This window comes from Lampris incognitus, chromosome 9, assembly GCF_029633865.1.
Source record: "Lampris incognitus isolate fLamInc1 chromosome 9, fLamInc1.hap2, whole genome shotgun sequence".
NCBI lineage: Eukaryota > Metazoa > Chordata > Actinopteri > Lampriformes > Lampridae > Lampris > Lampris incognitus.
The window spans coordinates 15,071,944-15,089,186 of NC_079219.1; the positions used below are offsets into that span (position 1 = coordinate 15,071,944).

Here is a 17,243-nt window from a genome sequence, read left to right on the forward strand (position 1 = left end):
CAGCATTAGCTCTCCGACCCACTGATAGATGTGTACGCCACTGCCACAACATACAAATGGTCATCTTGGATGCCTAGCAAGGCAAGCGGACGCGGGGCAGTTTTGAGAATTCACTGAACAGGTTTAAAGCTAAACATGCCACTAAACTGAAAACCTTTTAATTCTCTGTCGGGTCTCCTGGGGCCACAGGTTTAAAGCTAAACATGCCACTAAACTGAAAACCTTTTAATTCTCTGTCGGGTCTCCTGGGGCCTCATGTGTCAGTCGTTACTATGGGCAAATTTGTTCATACACACCCATGGGATTTTTTAGACCTGAAGTTTGACTCAGAGACCAGTGTAGAACCCAGGTAACCCCTGAATTTAGACACCGATTGGCTAACACTGGTGTCTTTGCAGGCCTGGGTGATTGCTCGTTGCAAGAGGTCGACAGTAGATGTTAGGAGGAAGGAATTACAAATAACCACCATGCTTTGCTGCTGACTGTCAGACAATCTTGAGGGCTGAAAAATTCCAAGGGTGTAGAAGAACAAATTTGCCCACAGTAACGATTGATACATGAGGCCCCTGCTGTCCAGAAGTCAAGCGTTGAGACTAGATAGGTTTTTACCTGACTTCTTGATGGACTTAGAGGTGAAAGAAGAGTGAACAAAAGTCGTGCCAACAGCACATCACACACACACACACACACACACACACACACACACACACACACACACACACACACACACACACACACACACACACACACACACACAGCTGAGGGACTTGATTGATGTAGCATAACTGTTGTATAGAAATATTTAGTTAATTTGATGCAATTCCATCATTTTCCTTACTAATAGCATCGGTAGGTAAAACAAAAATGATGATATTTATGAATTTAATTTGAATCTCAATCACAAGTTAACATTCATCATCACCATCAACTCTTCCCCTTCCATTGCCTTTCTCTCCCTGTTTAGCAATAAGTTTGTCTAAATTGCCCTGCACCTCTGCATGAACTTTAGAGATGTGGGATGTATTGCATTACGTTAGATATGGCTGTATCTAACTGGTTAGCTGTTGATATGATCAGTGCCACATTTTTGGTCGTAACAGTCTTGGAACATGTCTCATCCAGAGACTTCTGCCGCTCACTTTTCTTTCTCCTCTGGTTTCTCTCTAATTTGTACTGCAGAAGGCCATGATTTACTGGCAAAAACAGATTCAGTCTGCTACCAAAGTCAAACACACACACACACACACACACACACACACACACACACACACACACAACAAATAGCTCTCATATCTGCAGCTCACAGTTGTTTCATTAGCAGAATTTAGCATTTGATTAAATCAAACTCTGAAATTAGTGTACTGTTTAACATGTAGCCTTGCGCAACACATGCCCACTCATTAAGAAAAATGCTTTATTGCCAATTTTGTGTGTGTGTGAGTGGGGGGGGGGTGTCTGGGTCTGTTTGTGTGTGTGTGTGTGTGTGTGTGTGTGTGTGTGTGTGTGTGTGTGTGTGTGTGTGTGTGTGAGTGTGTGTGTGCGCGTGCCAAGGGTTGTGCAGAGTTTGGAGGAATTTATTTTAAATGTGACTTGCAGCATTTATTCAATTTTCAATGTTTCTTAAACAGTGTGAATTTAAGACTTATATTGAACACAGTGAAAGTTAAAGGCCTGTATAAGCAGACAGTAGTGCAGTTTATCACTCTGGTTTATATATATATACACTACCGTTCAAAAGTTTGGGATCACCCAAACAATTTTGTGTTTTCCATGAAAAGTCACACTTATTCACCACCATATGTTGTGAAATGAATAGAAAATAGAGTCAAGACATTGACAAGGTTAGAAATAATGATTTTTATTTGAAATAAGATTTTTTTTACATCAAACTTTGCTTTCGTCAAAGAATCCTCCATTTGCAGCAATTACAGCATTGCAGACCTTTGGCATTCTAGCTGTTAATTTGTTGAGGTAATCTGGAGAAATTGCACCCCACGCTTCCAGAAGCAGCTCCCACAAGTTGGATTGGTTGGATGGGCACTTCCTTGAGCAGATTGAGTTTCTGGAGCATCACATTTGTGGGGTCAATTAAACGCTCAAAATGGCCAGAAAAAGAGAACTTTCATCTGAAACTCGACAGTCTATTCTTGTTCTTAGAAATGAAGGCTATTCCATGCGAGAAATTGCTAAGAAATTGAAGATTTCCTACACCGGTGTGTACTACTCCCTTCAGAGGACAGCACAAACAGGCTCTAACCAGAGTAGAAAAAGAAGTGGGAGGCCGCGTTGCACAACTGAGCAAGAAGATAAGTACATTAGAGTCTCTAGTTTGAGAAACAGACGCCTCACAGGTCCCCAACTGGCATCTTCATTAAATAGTACCTGTTAGAGCCTGTTTGTGCTGTCCTCTGAAGGGAGTAGTACACACCGGTGTAGGAAATCTTCAATTTCTTAGCAATTTCTCGCATGGAATAGCCTTCATTTCTAAGAACAAGAATAGACTGTCGAGTTTCAGATGAAAGTTCTCTTTTTCTGGCCATTTTGAGCGTTTAATTGACCCCACAAATGTGATGCTCCAGAAACTCAATCTGCTCAAAGAAGTGCCCATCCAACCAATCCAACTTGTGGGAGCTGCTTCTGGAAGCGTGGGGTGCAATTTCTCCAGATTACCTCAACAAATTAACAGCTAGAATGCCAAAGGTCTGCAATGCTGTAATTGCTGCAAATGGAGGATTCTTTAACGAAAGCAAAGTTTGATGTAAAAAAAATCTTATTTCAAATAAAAATCATTATTTCTAACCTTGTCAATGTCTTGACTCTATTTTCTATTCATTTCACAACATATGGTGGTGAATAAGTGTGACTTTTCATGGAAAACACGAAATTGTTTGGGTGATCCCAAACTTTTGAACGGTAGTGTATATATATATATATATATATATATATATATATCCATCCATCCATCCATCAATCCATTATCCAAGCTGCTTATCCGCGGGATGCTGGAGCCTATCCCAGCAGTCTATATATAGAAATAAAAAAAAGTGTGTGTGTGTATATATATATATATATATATATATATACACATATGATTGCTTATGGCATAAAACAGGCTTGTACTGTCTCATAAAGAATTTACTTGAATCACTGGATTTTATAAACACACACACACACACACACACACACACACACAAAGTGGTGCTTGAAAGTTTGTGAACCCATTAGAATTTTCTATATTTCTTAATATGACCTAAAACATCATCAGATTTTCACACAAGTCCTAAAAGTAGATAAAGACAACCCAATTAAAAAAATAAGACAAAAATATTATACTTGGCCATTTATTTATTGGGGGAAATGATCCAATATTACATATCTGTGAGTGGCCAAAGTATGTGAACCTCTAGGATTAGCATTTAATTTTTTTTTTTTTAATAAATTTATTTCTGATTTTTCCCTTTTTTCTCCCAATTTAGTGGCCAATTGATCCCTATTTTTAATTCAAACACCCACCCTCGTATTGCATGCGTTCGCCAACTGCATCTCTCCGGCCGGCAGTCTCGAAGGAAAGCGCCTCCCCACTTTCGTGACAAGGCGAATCCAAGCCGAACCACTGTTTTTCCGACACACACAGAGACGCATTCACGTGACGAACACAAGCCGACTCCGCCCCCCTCCCGAAGACAGCGTTGCCAATGATTGCTGCTTCATCGAGTCCGGCCATAGTCGGATCTGACGAGACCGGGGCGCGAACCCCGGTCCCCAGTGGGCAACTGCATCGACACCAAGCCGATGCTTAGACCGCTACGCCACCGCGGACGGATTAGCATTTAATTTGAAGGTGAAATTAGAGTCAGATGTTTTCAATGAATGAGATGTGGGATCTGTCAAAGTCTGATCTTCACAACACATGTTTGTGGAAGTGTATCATGCCAAGAACAAAGGAGTTTTCTGAGGACCTCAGAAAAAGCGTTGTTGATGCTCATCAGGCTGGAAAAGGTTACAAAACCATCTCTAAAGAGTTTGGACTCCACCAAGCCCCAGTCAGACAGATTGTATACAAATGGAGGAAATTCAAGACCATTGTTACCCTCCCCAGGAGTGGTCGACCACCAAAGATCACTCCAACAGCAAGGCGTGTAATAGTCGGGCAGGTCACAAAGGAACCCAGGGTAACTTCTAAACAACTAAAGGCCTCTCTCACATTGGCTAACGTTAATGTTCATGAGTCCATCATCAGGAGAACACTGAACAACAATGGTGTTAATGGCAGGGTTTCAAGGAGAAAGCCACTGCTCTCCAAAAAAACCATTGCTGTCTGTCTGCAGTTTGCTAAAGATCATGTGGACAAGCCAGAAGGCTATTGGAAAAATGTTTTGTGGACGGATGAGACCAAAATAGAACTTTTTGGTTTAAATGAGAAGCGTTATGTTTGGAGAAAGGAAAACGCTGCATTCCAGCATAAGAACCTTATCCGATCTGTGAAACATGGTAGTGGTAGTATCATGGTTTGGGCCTGTTTTGCTGCATCTGGGCCAGGGCAGCTTGCCATCATTGATGGAACGATGAATTCTGAACTATACCAGCAAATTCTTAAGGAAAATGTCAGGACATCTGTCCGTGAACTGAATCTCAAGAGAATGTGGGTCATGCAGCAAGACAACAATCGTAAGCACACAAGTCGTTTTACCAAAGAATGGTTAAAGAAGAATAAAGTTAATGTTTTGGAATGGCCAAGTCAAGGTCCTGACCTTAATCCAATCGAAATGTTGTGGAAGGACCTGAAGCGAGCAGTTCATGTGAGGAAAGCCACCAACATCTCAGAGTTGAAGCTGCTCTGTATGGAGGAATGGGCTAAAATTCCTCCAAGCTGAGGTGCAGGACTGACCAAAAGTTACCAGAAATGTTTAGTTGCAGTTGTTGCTGCACGGGGCACACCAGATACTGAAAGCAAAGGTTCACATACTTTTGCCACTCAGAGATATGTAATATTGGATCATCTAACTCAATAAATAAATGACCAAGTACGTATAATATTTTCGTCTCATTTGTTTAATTGGGTTCACTTTATCTACTTTTAGGACTTGTGTGAAAATCTGATGATGTTTTAGGTCATATTTATGCAGAAATATAGAAAACTCTAAAGGGTTCACAAACTTTTAAGCGCCACTCTTTGTGTGTGTGTGTGTGTGTGTGTGTGTGTGTGTGTGTGTGTGTGTGTATATATATATATATGTGCCTATTTCCATCAGTAAGATATCCTATACAGAACATCTTACATTTTCCACCATAGTAAAATGGTAAAGACACTCAGGTACCTGCATCCCCATGTTGCCCAGTACATTACACGTGTTTTCATGAATAATAAAATGCATCTTATTATGAAATATTGACCTGGGCAGTGTGTTTTAAAGATTCAGTCATCATAGGGAAGTTTTAATTGAATTCTTTCCTTGTCCCTCTTTTGTCTTGCAGATATTTCCAGAATATCATACTACGCCGGTGAGTAACCTCTCTTGAAAAATGCCTCCTCCCTGTAGTTGGACCGCAATTTTCCTTTAGTCTAGTTTTATCACAGGTGTACATTGTGGCGCTAGCTGCCAGCAACTAGCATAACCTCAACATTTTCAGTTGGGTTGTCATGATTTGCTCACTGGGCTATTTTTTTTTTTTTATGTGGTTTTGGTTCTCCAGTTATGTGTGTTTGTCTTTGCGCACATCCACAAGTTGGATCCCAACACTGTGTTCTCAAAGTCTCACTGTCATTTTCTCCTCCGTTCACATTTATCTTGGCTTAGCGCTCAGGCTCCTCTGTGCCGTGAGTGTGCATTTGGGTGCGTTTTATTTTTCAGTCTGAGGGCGATGCAAATAATGGCATACAGCTAGAAGTTCCCCCGAGCACAACTTCAAATGTGCATGCTTCAATGCTCTCTGCGCTTTGAAGATAGCTGGTTATTCTCTGAAACCAAAGAACGCAGTGGAGACGTACATGTTACTCTTTCAACCTCTGCTTTGATATGGTGATTTTATCCTTGGATCAGCGCTGTACGGTACGCTGGAGTGCTGCTGGGCTCTGGGGGCAGGTGCGATCTGTTTGGGGAGGAGAAAGGGGAGGGTGTGTACAATGGAGAGCAAAGACAGGGGGCAGTAGAGACCTGAAAGAGACCGACAAGAGTGGGGGAACATGGAGGGTAGGGTAGGGGGGTGGGGTTGAGGAGAGTGCGAGAGAGAACAAGAAGGTAGTAAGGGGCGGACAGGGAGACAGAAATGAGTTTGGTTAAGCGAGGTTGGGAAGGGTGGGGGTGGGGGGTGGGGTCAGGTGGTCAAAAGATAGAATCTTTTTTCCCCGTGGCTGACTTATGGTCCTGGTCAAACCAGATCTGCAGGTGTGTGCAAGTGTGTTTAACTCATGTGAGTATGTCACTGTTTTGTGAGTGTGTGTGTGTGTGTGTGTGTGTGTGTGTGTGTGTGTGTGTGTGTGATAAACTATGCAGAAATGAAACTGCACTGATTAGCATATTAATAAGCACTGTTCAAATCAGCACTCTCCATTGAATTAAATCTCTATTACAATATTTCTCTCTGCTTTTGTCTCTCTCTCACACACACACACACACACCCACACACTCCCTTACTTACAGACATACACTCTCATTTTCTTCCTCTCTTTCTTGCTCACACACTCACTCACTTTACATTCCTGCTTATGCACATGCACTCTCTCTATGCACTCTATCACTTGATCTGAGTCACATGCAGTCACTCTTGCTCACCCGCTCTCTCAGACACATATGCACTTGCTCTGTCTCTGTCTCTCTCCCTCCATTCTCTCGCCGGTGCACTAATTTAGACCACTAAAGGACTGCGCTGGGTCGAGCGTGTGTGTATTTGTGGCTGCGGCAGTTTGTGCCTCTGCATGTGCCTCAGCAGTCAGCATCAGAGGTGGCTGTTCTGTTGAAGAAGCTGCTGTGCTGCTACAGAAGCGAGGCAGACAGTCACCCAGCCGACCGAATCCGAAACGGAATTACCGCATCAATTATCTTCCTTCCCATCGTCTTCTCTGGCATCATTTCCACTTTTCAGATTTCCTCCTCATTCCATCTTGGTCTGCACTTCTGTTTTGGTCTACCTTGCGGGATATCTGTTTCTCTACCTCTCCTTTCCAGTCTCTCTCTCTCTATGTCTGTCTTTCTCCTGTGCTCTCTCTCTCTCTCTCTCTCTCTCTCTCTCTCTCTCTCTTGACATCAGACACCTGCCCTGACCTGGTTATCTCCTGCAGGCAGAGAGCATTGTGGGAAAGCTCTGGAGGATGTAAGGCTGAATTTCTCCCCACAGTCTCTCTTCTTTCCTTCTCTCTTCAGCCTTCTCTCCTCCCTCTCTCTCAGCTCCAGGGGCATCATCTCTTTTCCTCCTTATATCCATTTCTTTTCATCTAACCTCCTTTTACTTTTATTCTGTCAATTCGTTTAGACTCTTCACCTCTCCCCTTTTCCCCCAGCTTTCCCCTTATTTTCTTTTTTGTCTCTCTCCTCCCTTTTGCATCTCCTTTCTGTCCTCCTCTCCCATGTCAGTCCCTCTTTCCCTTACCATGCGCTATTTCTTCATTCCCTTCCTCATCCTACATTCTTATCTCTTCATTCCCTGAGCCCCATTTCTCTCTTCTTCCTTCTTTTTATTACTTGTGCTGCTGCCTCCCTTGGATAACTTTGTGGAATTACGGAGTGGAATTGCTACCACCCCTGGATTTTAGACTTTAGATTTCCCTAGAATGGATTATTAACTTTGCCATTGACATCTGGATTTGCCATTGATATCTGTCATATGGATATTGATTGGACATCAAATGCCAGACTGTGACTTTTTGCTTTGTTCATAGTTTGTCACATTTTTCACTCTGACGTTCACATCAAGAGATGATTGAGAATGACCAATGGGACCTAAAGCTCCTCGCTGAAGCGCTGAAATGGACATTTTTTGAGGATTTACTGGGTGGCTTAGTGGCTAGAGAGACCACCCCTCCAAATGGAAGAAAGCTACTGGGTTTAACCCTCTAAGTTGACCTGCTTCCACTGTGCTGAAGTTTCCTTGAGCAAGACATTGAATTCCTATTTTCTGTTCTGCAGCTGACCTCCCAGTTCAGACAGAATGGTGAAAAGAGATTTTGCCCTTTGCAGAGATCAATAAAGTTTAAAATTTCACACTGAGAAAGATATTTTGCCGCGCTCTAGGATCATCATATCAGGGATTGATTAGTTGGACTTGGACCTAAAGCTACTTCCTGAAGCCCTGCTGCAGCAGGATGCTTCAGCGAGTTTTAGGAGCGTAAGGCATGCTCTCTGAAGTGTTTGCCAGTACCCTTCCCAGTGACTAATGTCACAGCTGCACAAATTTAGGACGCGTTTGTTGAGTCCTTAGGGGTTATGCAATTGACTTATTATTTTTTTTCTTGTTTTTGTAAACATTTTGTTTTTAGTTTTTTAATTTTATTATTTGAAAACAATGTCTGAACCCGCCTGGACTTGGGAATACCACATCATGCATCATGGACCAGCGTAACTATTGGGAACAGAGTCAAACCATCTATTTAAATATGCAAGTTTTGAGAATCGTGTCATCCTATCATATCTGGACTTGGAACTGGTGATGTGTGTTTAAGCCAGCGTGGAATGTGAGTGGTCTTGCTAGCTGTACCATTGGCTGGTCTCTGTTGCTTATGAGACCTGAGGAGAGACAGCAATGGACTGATCATTCCTCTACTTCCAGCAGGGACGCTTGCTGCTTCACTGGATTTTCATCTACAAAGAAGATTTTCATCCTCTTGCTCTTTCTTGAGTCCATGTTGCTCACCATGCTTTGTCAAATGGTGCGCTTCTGTCTTGATGACGTCTGACTGCTTTTTGTGCATTGCAGTTCTTTCTGCTGTGTGTTGTCTTAATTTTGAACTTCAGGATTTTACAGTGTTTTGAAAGACAACCTGGTGGCCTTAAGTTATCTTTTGTAGCATAGGGAAGTGCGGGGTATTATTTTTGTGTGTGTGGGTGTTTTCCCACTGTTTCTGTTTCTTGGTTTGCTAAATTAGGCTTTTTCCACCCCTGTGTGAAGAGCCTGAGGTGTAGCTAGCTAGCCAGGTTAGCAGCACAGCTTGAAGGCTTTAGCCCTGGACTCAATGCAGTTGTGTGAGTTCAACAGAAGGCCCTACAGGCAGGGTTGGAACAGCTTCCCCAACAGGACACATGGAAAACAGCGGCTGCATCCCTCTTTGCTGGAGCAAGGGGGCCTGCATCTATGCACAGCACCCCCTACCAAGTATGTACTAAATGCAACTAGCTGACTATCTGTGCATGTAGAAACAAACCGTCTACAAATGATGCATTGACGTAGAGCCTTGTTTACAACTAATTCTATAGTTTTATACGCTCATTTTCTTTCAATTGTGGTATTTGACTAAACCATTACAATTCACAAACAAGTACCTGTAGTTCTTATCAATTACTGATACAAACTGTTAAGTGTGTACTTGGAATAAACATTCACTGTTAAATAGCCATTGTGATGTACATACTATTATGAGATCATACAAGTTAAGTGACAAGAACATCTTCTTTTACCACTGTACTGGTTTTGGTGGCTAGAAACTGGACCTTTACGGTGACAAGGTCTTTAAAATGGCCCTCTTTTGCAGTTTCTATAATTTAAGTTACTGTCCTTTTTAGACTGAATATTAACATCAAGCTGATACTTGGCGGAAAAGTCTGGTCATCCATGGGTGATTTTTTTTAATTTTATTTTATTTAATTTTTTTGTGTGTGTGTGTGTGAATAAAGTGGATCAAACCTTATTCCCTGCAGCTTTGGGCTAAAATAGATACTGAGTTCTCCTTGGTTAGTAGGCTGAATTAACGTCATACTCTGCTGTGATTGGTTATTATGTATTAAAAGGGTCTCGCTCTACTCATCCATTATCGGTTACTTTATTTCTAGAGAAGGCTTACCAAGCCGTTACTCCTTATTGTGTCAGGTTTAGGGCTGTACTGAGCTGTGTTTGGTCTTTGTTGCTTCAGCTTCGAAATGATACTGAACTCTTACTGGTCAGTTAACATGTCTTATAGTCATCCTGAGCTGTATATGTGGGAGTGAAATACTGTGAGTCCATGGCAGGAGGTGGTGGTTATAAGTAGGCCAGGTAGCTCTGATGTCACTAGAACAGTGTGGCACATGTGGGACACATACACACACATTATATTTTTTTCTCTGGCTATATCTTTAGAGAGATTACTATACAATCCTGAAAGAAAAAGATCACAAGTCAGCCGCGTATAGAATACACAAATGAAACATTCTGAGCGCACACACAAATGTTTGCAACTGAGGGCGCTCATACACAAACAGGTCTGCACACCAACTAATGATTGGACTGCATGCTTTTTGTCTTTTTACCACTCATGCTGTTTCCTGGGTAGAAGACAGAAGAGGGAGGGATGGAGGAGATGGGTCGAAGTTGAGAAAAAGATGAGAAGGAGGAAGGAAGAGGGGGCGATTTGAGGGAAGTGGTGGATCAAATGGAGATGTGAGGATGGGAATGAAACAGTCTAGAGGCACAGGAGAACACAGGGGGGAGGAGGCGAGAAGAAGGGGAGTGGAAAGGATGATGAAAGGGGGATAAAGGAGATGGGGGGGGGGGATTGAAGGAGCAGAGAGAAAGGAAAGCAGGGTTAAGATCCCAGGAAAGAAGGTCAAGAAGAGAGGTGAGAATGAGGGCAACGAGACACAGAGGAGAGAATGCGAGGCCCCCCCCCCCCCCCCGGGTCGTGCTAACCCTCGTAACCTAGATAGCAGCTGGATATTGGAGATAGACAGGCCTTCCACAAGCACTACGGGAGAGACCTTAGCGGCTTAACCGGCTGACTGTCAGCCAGAGGAACCCCACTGAGAGAGGGGATGGTGGGGTTGGCTCAACACTATGCTTCTCTCCTGGCTGCCTGCATGGCCTAGTTGATTTGATTTCTCTGTCAAGTGCGTATGTGTGTGTGGGTGTGTATGTGCGTGTGTGGGTGTGTGTGTGCGCGCGCGCGTGCTTAAGGGGAGAGTTGGTGCAGTATTCAGCACAAGTGATGCGGTGAGAGAATCCCTCTGCGCCTTCCAGTGCAGGGGGTTTCAAGCTGTTCGATGTTTATTTTCAGAGACCCACATTTCCATTTTGTTTTCACGTTTCGTAACCCCGAAGAGAGTTTAGGCTCTCTTAGCACACCAGCCCACGGCGTTCTCCCCAGCCTCATTTATATTACAGAGGCTTTGCAACCTAATCAGCAGCTTTACTGATTTGGGGAACATTTCAGTCTGTCTGACGCACCTTTGGGACGTTACTCCACACTTTGAAATACTCGACTGTACTTTATTCAGGACACAGTGAAGACTGAAGTCTGTGGATGTAGCCATTGTAGCACCGCATCTTTGACATGTTTAGAATAGAATAGATACGGCAAAATGTTGTTTTTGCATGGGGGAATTTTCTGTGCTGTTGCTCCACCCATAAGGAACTGTATATATATATATATATATATATATATATATATATATATATATATATATATATATATATATAAAAAACAACTAGCAGAACTAAAATTACAATATATTTTTTTACCAACTGAGAACACAGCCTTTAACTTTTGAATGCTGCTTGGGAAAACGTAAACATTCTGATGTAAGAGTAGCCTTTGTACTAGCTACGTATGATGCAACCGTATTTACTGTGTAAAGTGGGTGTATTTGCATGAATACTTGAAGTCTAGGTATGTCTCCATCTGTAATAGGATTGTCTTAAGCTGTCTAACAGGCATTAGGAATGGTGTGTGTGTGTGTATAGCACAGCGTACCCCTGAGGTACCTCCAAGGTACCTCAGAGGTACATGTGCATGCAGATTGGCAGTTATGTGTATGGGATTTTGTGTCGATACCGGATCCGGTGTTGTGCTGCTGTGTTAGTTTCTTGTTTTATACTGGGTAAAGGTCAAAGCCAGAGAAAACGCAGCGCACTCTTGATCGGAACAAGTTGTTTCCTTAATGCTGAACCAACTCTCCTATGAAGTAAACAGTGCTGCAATGTGCTACATACCTTCATCGCAACGCTATTACTCTTAATATATTCAAAATCGTCACACCGTTGTCACGATCCATGTCCTAATTACAGCAAACACATATACATCACATGAAAAATGAAATGTTGGCGAGCAATGTATAAGCAGTCATTTTTATTGTATTGCTTTGTAATGCGTGGTGTTGCTGTACTTTACTAGTTATGTATCTGCAGTAGTATTAACTTTAGGGTCTTAACATTTTGTTACTTCATGATGCCACAACTAACCAAGTATGAGACACACACACACACACACACACACACACACACACACGGCAGTCTTGCTGAATGTCTGTTGTTTAGCCGGCTTGTCTATATAATATACTTGGTAAACGATGCCAAATGGCATTATTCAGGTAATTCCATCAAACTCACCAGGTCCAGCATTACCTTCGACAAACCAGTATGACACAGAAAGGATGCCATCATGACATAGTACTATATCAGCAGAAGGAGATGACTGTGGCTTTTCAGGACTGGCTCCAGTGTGTGTGTTCTGAGTGTACAATCTGCATCTTATGTCATATCTTTGTGCAGTTGCTGGGACAACTCAGTTTAGGTAAAATAATACTTGGCCTTAAGTGCAAGCAAAGAGGGAGCAAGGTCAGCATTACGTTGATATGGAGTTTCAGCAGACTCTTTGAATGTGTGTGTGGTTGACTGCTTTCTTGAAAATGCAGAATTTCTAGTTATGTAACTAACCTGTTCCTGTTGAGCACAGAATGCTACATCCATATTTACGATGATCAGTTTGAGTGGAAAATAAGGCCCAAGCAAAGCCCTTGCATGGTAGTTGTAGTGATGAAGCTATGAAGGTGTTATTTTAACGGGATTGGTTGATAATACTACTGCTGTTTTACTGTGACGATAAACTGGTAGTTTTGTCTTTCAAGAAGATTTAAGTCAGTAATACCACGAGATTGCAGGACACTAACAAGCACACTGATGTTGTTTTAATGTGACAATAAACTGGTAGTTTTGTCTTTTAACAAGATTAAGTCAGTAATACCATGAGATTACAGGACACTAACAAACACCCTGATGAGGTTGTAGAGTCACAGCTTTGGTAATGAGACGGCAGGATCATTTTATTGGTATACCAGCGACAACTTCATGAAGAGGTCATATCATGCTTCTTGGGTTTTCCCCCTTTCCTTTAGTGTGTTATATAGCTGGGAGGTGCATGTAAAACCTCTGCAGTGTTACAAAGCCTAAAGTCCACGCCAAAGGGAATTCCTCTCCCCGACAGAGAACACTGCCTGAAACTCCTCGTTTGTAGTCCAGTGTTTTCTTCCGTTACTTATCTACGTCACTATGTGACACATTTTCATAATGCCCGTGTAGTGGCTAGTTTGGCCGCCCTCAAACAATGTTTGGTAGAGCGGACGGGTCACAGATTTGGATGCAACACACTTTGGTTAGTGCGTATTGCAATGTCGATAAGACACAGTTTTCTTCGGTGCGAAGGCAAATTCTCGAAATGAATAATCAGTGGTTAAATTCCTTTTTACCACTATTCCTCAGCAGTACAACCCCAACCTTTATGTCCCCTTCATTTTACCGAAGACTGCTTCCTGAACCAGGCACAGCTCAATGCTGGATTTTCAATTTGATTGACTTTCCTAAAGAAGAAAGCTGCAGACAACACTGGATACAGTTTCTTATTTCGGGCCAACAACAGCCATATGCCAACGTGTTTGTTTGTTCACACCAGATTTGCGGCTATGCTAGTGCTAAAACACGGGGGCTGTTCCAGCCCCCTGTTCCAGTCGGAAGCGCAAGCTGTAAATGAGATTAGAGGGCTTCTGTGTGGCATGGCGGTCTATTCCATTGCCTACCAACATGGGGGTCGCCGGTTCGAATCCCTGTGTTACCTCCGGCTTGGTCGGGCGTCCCTACAGACACAATTGGCCGTGTCCGCGGGTGGGAAGCCGGATGTGGGTATGTGTCCTGGTCGCTGCAATAGCGCCTCTTCTGGTCAGTCGGGGTGCCTGTTCAGGGGGGGAGGGGGAACAGCGTGATCCTCCCATGCACTACGTCCCCCTGGTGAAACTCCTCACTGTCAGGTGAAAAGAAGTGGCTGGCGACTCCACATGTATTGGAGGAATCATGTGGTAGTCTGCAGCCCTCCCTGGATTGGCAGAGGGGGGTGGAGCAGCAACCGGGATGGCTTGGAAGAATGGGGTAATTGGCCAAAATTCAATTAGGGAGAAAAGGGGGGAAAATAAGAATAGATATCACATGAAATGTTTGTCTTGTATAGATAATTGGACCAAACGGTTTGTAAATACAATTTCAGTTCAGACAATGGGCATATATACAATGAAGCTAAAGTTATTTAGTGAGCTAACGGCAATTTGCTCAAAACTGCACAGCCGTGCATCAAGCAGTCAGATTATTTGACTTTATTTCAACCATATCTGCTCAAAATCGTGGCGTTATTTTCACAACTGCCGAAGATAAATGTCACCATTCCTCAAATCTTTCCAAGTAATAAGCAGTCAACTATAATTTTTATAACACCAAAAAGCAGTTATGCTCAAGCGAAGATATTCCAAGCCAAAAGCCTGTCAATCTATGGTCTTCTTGGTAAATTAATGTTCACGTTCTTGCAAAACAGTCTACTTGAGTCATATTATTTAATGTACTCCAGCATACAAATAACCGACAAAGCAGGGAGATAGTATACAGTTGTTTGGCCACAGCAGAATAATATTTTACTCGCTACGTAACATTTGTTCTTCTCTGACAGCAGATGTTTTCCACTTCAGTTGGCATTTTAAGCACTTTTCCCATACGTACAATGATTAACAGGGGCATATGTAGAAACATTTTTATATATGGCTTGTGATTGATTGTAAGACTAAATCCACCATTATGTCACACAATAAGCAGGTAATGAGCATAATATTTACCAGAGATGTCCTGCGGTAATCTTTATTGCTAATGATGTTTGTGCTGTCCACTCCCATATTCATTCATCCATTCAAACATGTATGGATAGATTTGAGAAGTTGCCATTTCCAATCAAGAACGAGAAATTATGTTTCTTAGTATGTTTATAGTTTGCTTATGAAACCACCTTCTCCCAAAACCACCAGTTTTGTATCGAACGGTTTTTCCTCGTCGAGCTCCATTTCCCCCTGAGGATAAGGTGTTGCTAAAAGCACTGACTGCTTCCCCTTGGCAGACTTCCATAAGTTGGCCAATCAGAAGACAACAGTGGGCTTTAAGGTGGGGGGGGTTAAAGAGACAGCTAAAACAAGCAAAAACCTTGTGTTTCAGACAGGATGAACTGAGGGGCTGTATAATGGGCCAATATAAGAACTTCTTCTTCTTTCAACTTGTTCCCTGTTTCCCAGGGGTCGCCACAGTGGATTTGATAGTTTCCATCGGTAACCTGTGAGGGCACAGCAACGATGGCGGTCTTGTCAATCCGCATAATCTACTACTACTTTCGGCTGCTCCCGTTAGGTGTTGCCACAGTGGATCATCCGTTTCCATCTCTTCCTGTCCTCTGCATCTTCCTGTCACACCAGCCACCTGCATGTCCTCTCTCACCACATCCATAAACCTCCTCTTTGTCCTTCCTCTTTTCCTCTTCCTCGGCAGCTCTATATTCAGCATCCTTCTCCCAATATACCCAGCATCTCTCCTCCGCACATGTCTAAACCATCTCAATCTTGCCTCTCTTTCTTTGTCTCCAAACTGTCCAACCTGAGCTGTCCCTCTAATCAATCCCTCTTGTCAATCCGCATAATGATATGGCAAAATTTTACCTCGGATGCCCTTCCTGACACAATCACTAACCCTATGGATGGGGGCACAGGTAAAGCTCTGAATGCCATCCCAGTATTCATGGACTTGCACCCATGCCTGTCCCCATTACCTTTTAAGATAGTACCACATTATAATTTGGCATGCACTTTTGCGAACAAACCTTTGTATTTATCTGTCACTTTCCAAGTTAAATCGGAAAGCAAATTGCTAGTCATATAACAACCAGGATGATGGGACGACCCACATATGATTCTGCAAATGAAACCAGCCCTGTAGTTTAATTGTATTTAATTTAATACATTTATTTTACATTAATACATGTATTTAATTTAATTCAATTTAATTTAAATGTAAATGTAATTTTAAACTTGCGTTACAGAAATGGTGGCCAGCAGCGACCATAAAGCCAATGGTCCGGACCATTGGACTGACGGCCATTTAACATCACAGTCATAGGATAAATGCAGCCACATGCCACAGCAGACTGTGGTAGAAAATATTGGTTGAACTACCCAAATTTGCAGGACCAGTATAAGATAAACGGCAAGTATAAGATCAATAAGGATTTTATTTTTTTGTACTGTGAATCATGCAAAGCTACTCTAGTGGAGCTCCAGAACAAAAATATAGAGCCATGAGTTCCGGTTTAGCACGCACCGAAGTAGGTCATGCAAACGTGAGCGCCACCGGGTTAGCCTCACAGTTGCTTTTATACTCCAATTATATATATCAAACCTTGAGCCCAAGCTAGAAACCAACTAACTACTGGTTGTTTCATGTCACGGTACAATCTCAGAAGGAAAACGACTACTTCGTCGAAAAATATCAATACAACAAAACCGCAAGATCCTTCAAAAATGGTGACTGACAAGAAAGGACCTCTTTCACACGAAGCTGTGATGTCAGCGATACGTGAAGCAAAGACTTGTCAAAGCAGATAGACACCAAGACGGCTAGTATCCAGACCACTCACAAAAATTGAAACCTCGCTCTCAACTTTATCTGGCCAAGTCAAGGCAATGAAAGGATGGGTGTCAGCTAACGAGGACAATGTGAGTGACGCACTCAAACGCCTGGACAAGATGAAGAAGGAGTTACAGTACATCAAAGACAAACTGGCCGATCTCGAGGATAGGACCAGGAAGAATAATATACAAATCTTCAACATACCTGAAAAGTCGGCGGGCCGGGATGCAACTGCTTTCCTCGAATGGATTATCCCACAAATTCTATCGTATTTGATTCTCCCATCATCGTTGAAAGATGTAATTAATTGCAAGGCCTCAGACAAGACTGGGCCTCTGATAGCTAAATTCCTTAACTTTAAA

General features: G+C 42.6%; 1 protein-coding gene across 3 annotated transcripts in view; it reads left to right on the forward strand.

The window, feature by feature from the left end:
* Positions 1-17,243, forward strand: part of LOC130117763 (focal adhesion kinase 1-like) — a 102,676-nt gene that overhangs the window by 20,085 nt on the left and 65,348 nt on the right. For 2 of the 3 annotated variants that reach the window (XM_056285973.1, XM_056285972.1), the window contains exon 1: positions 9,234-9,306. In XM_056285973.1, coding sequence (XP_056141948.1) covers positions 9,234-9,306 — 73 coding nt within the window. Of the gene's footprint in view, positions 1-5,475; positions 5,503-9,233; positions 9,307-17,243 lie in introns of those variants that run through there. The other variant, XM_056285976.1, reaches the window with a different exon arrangement.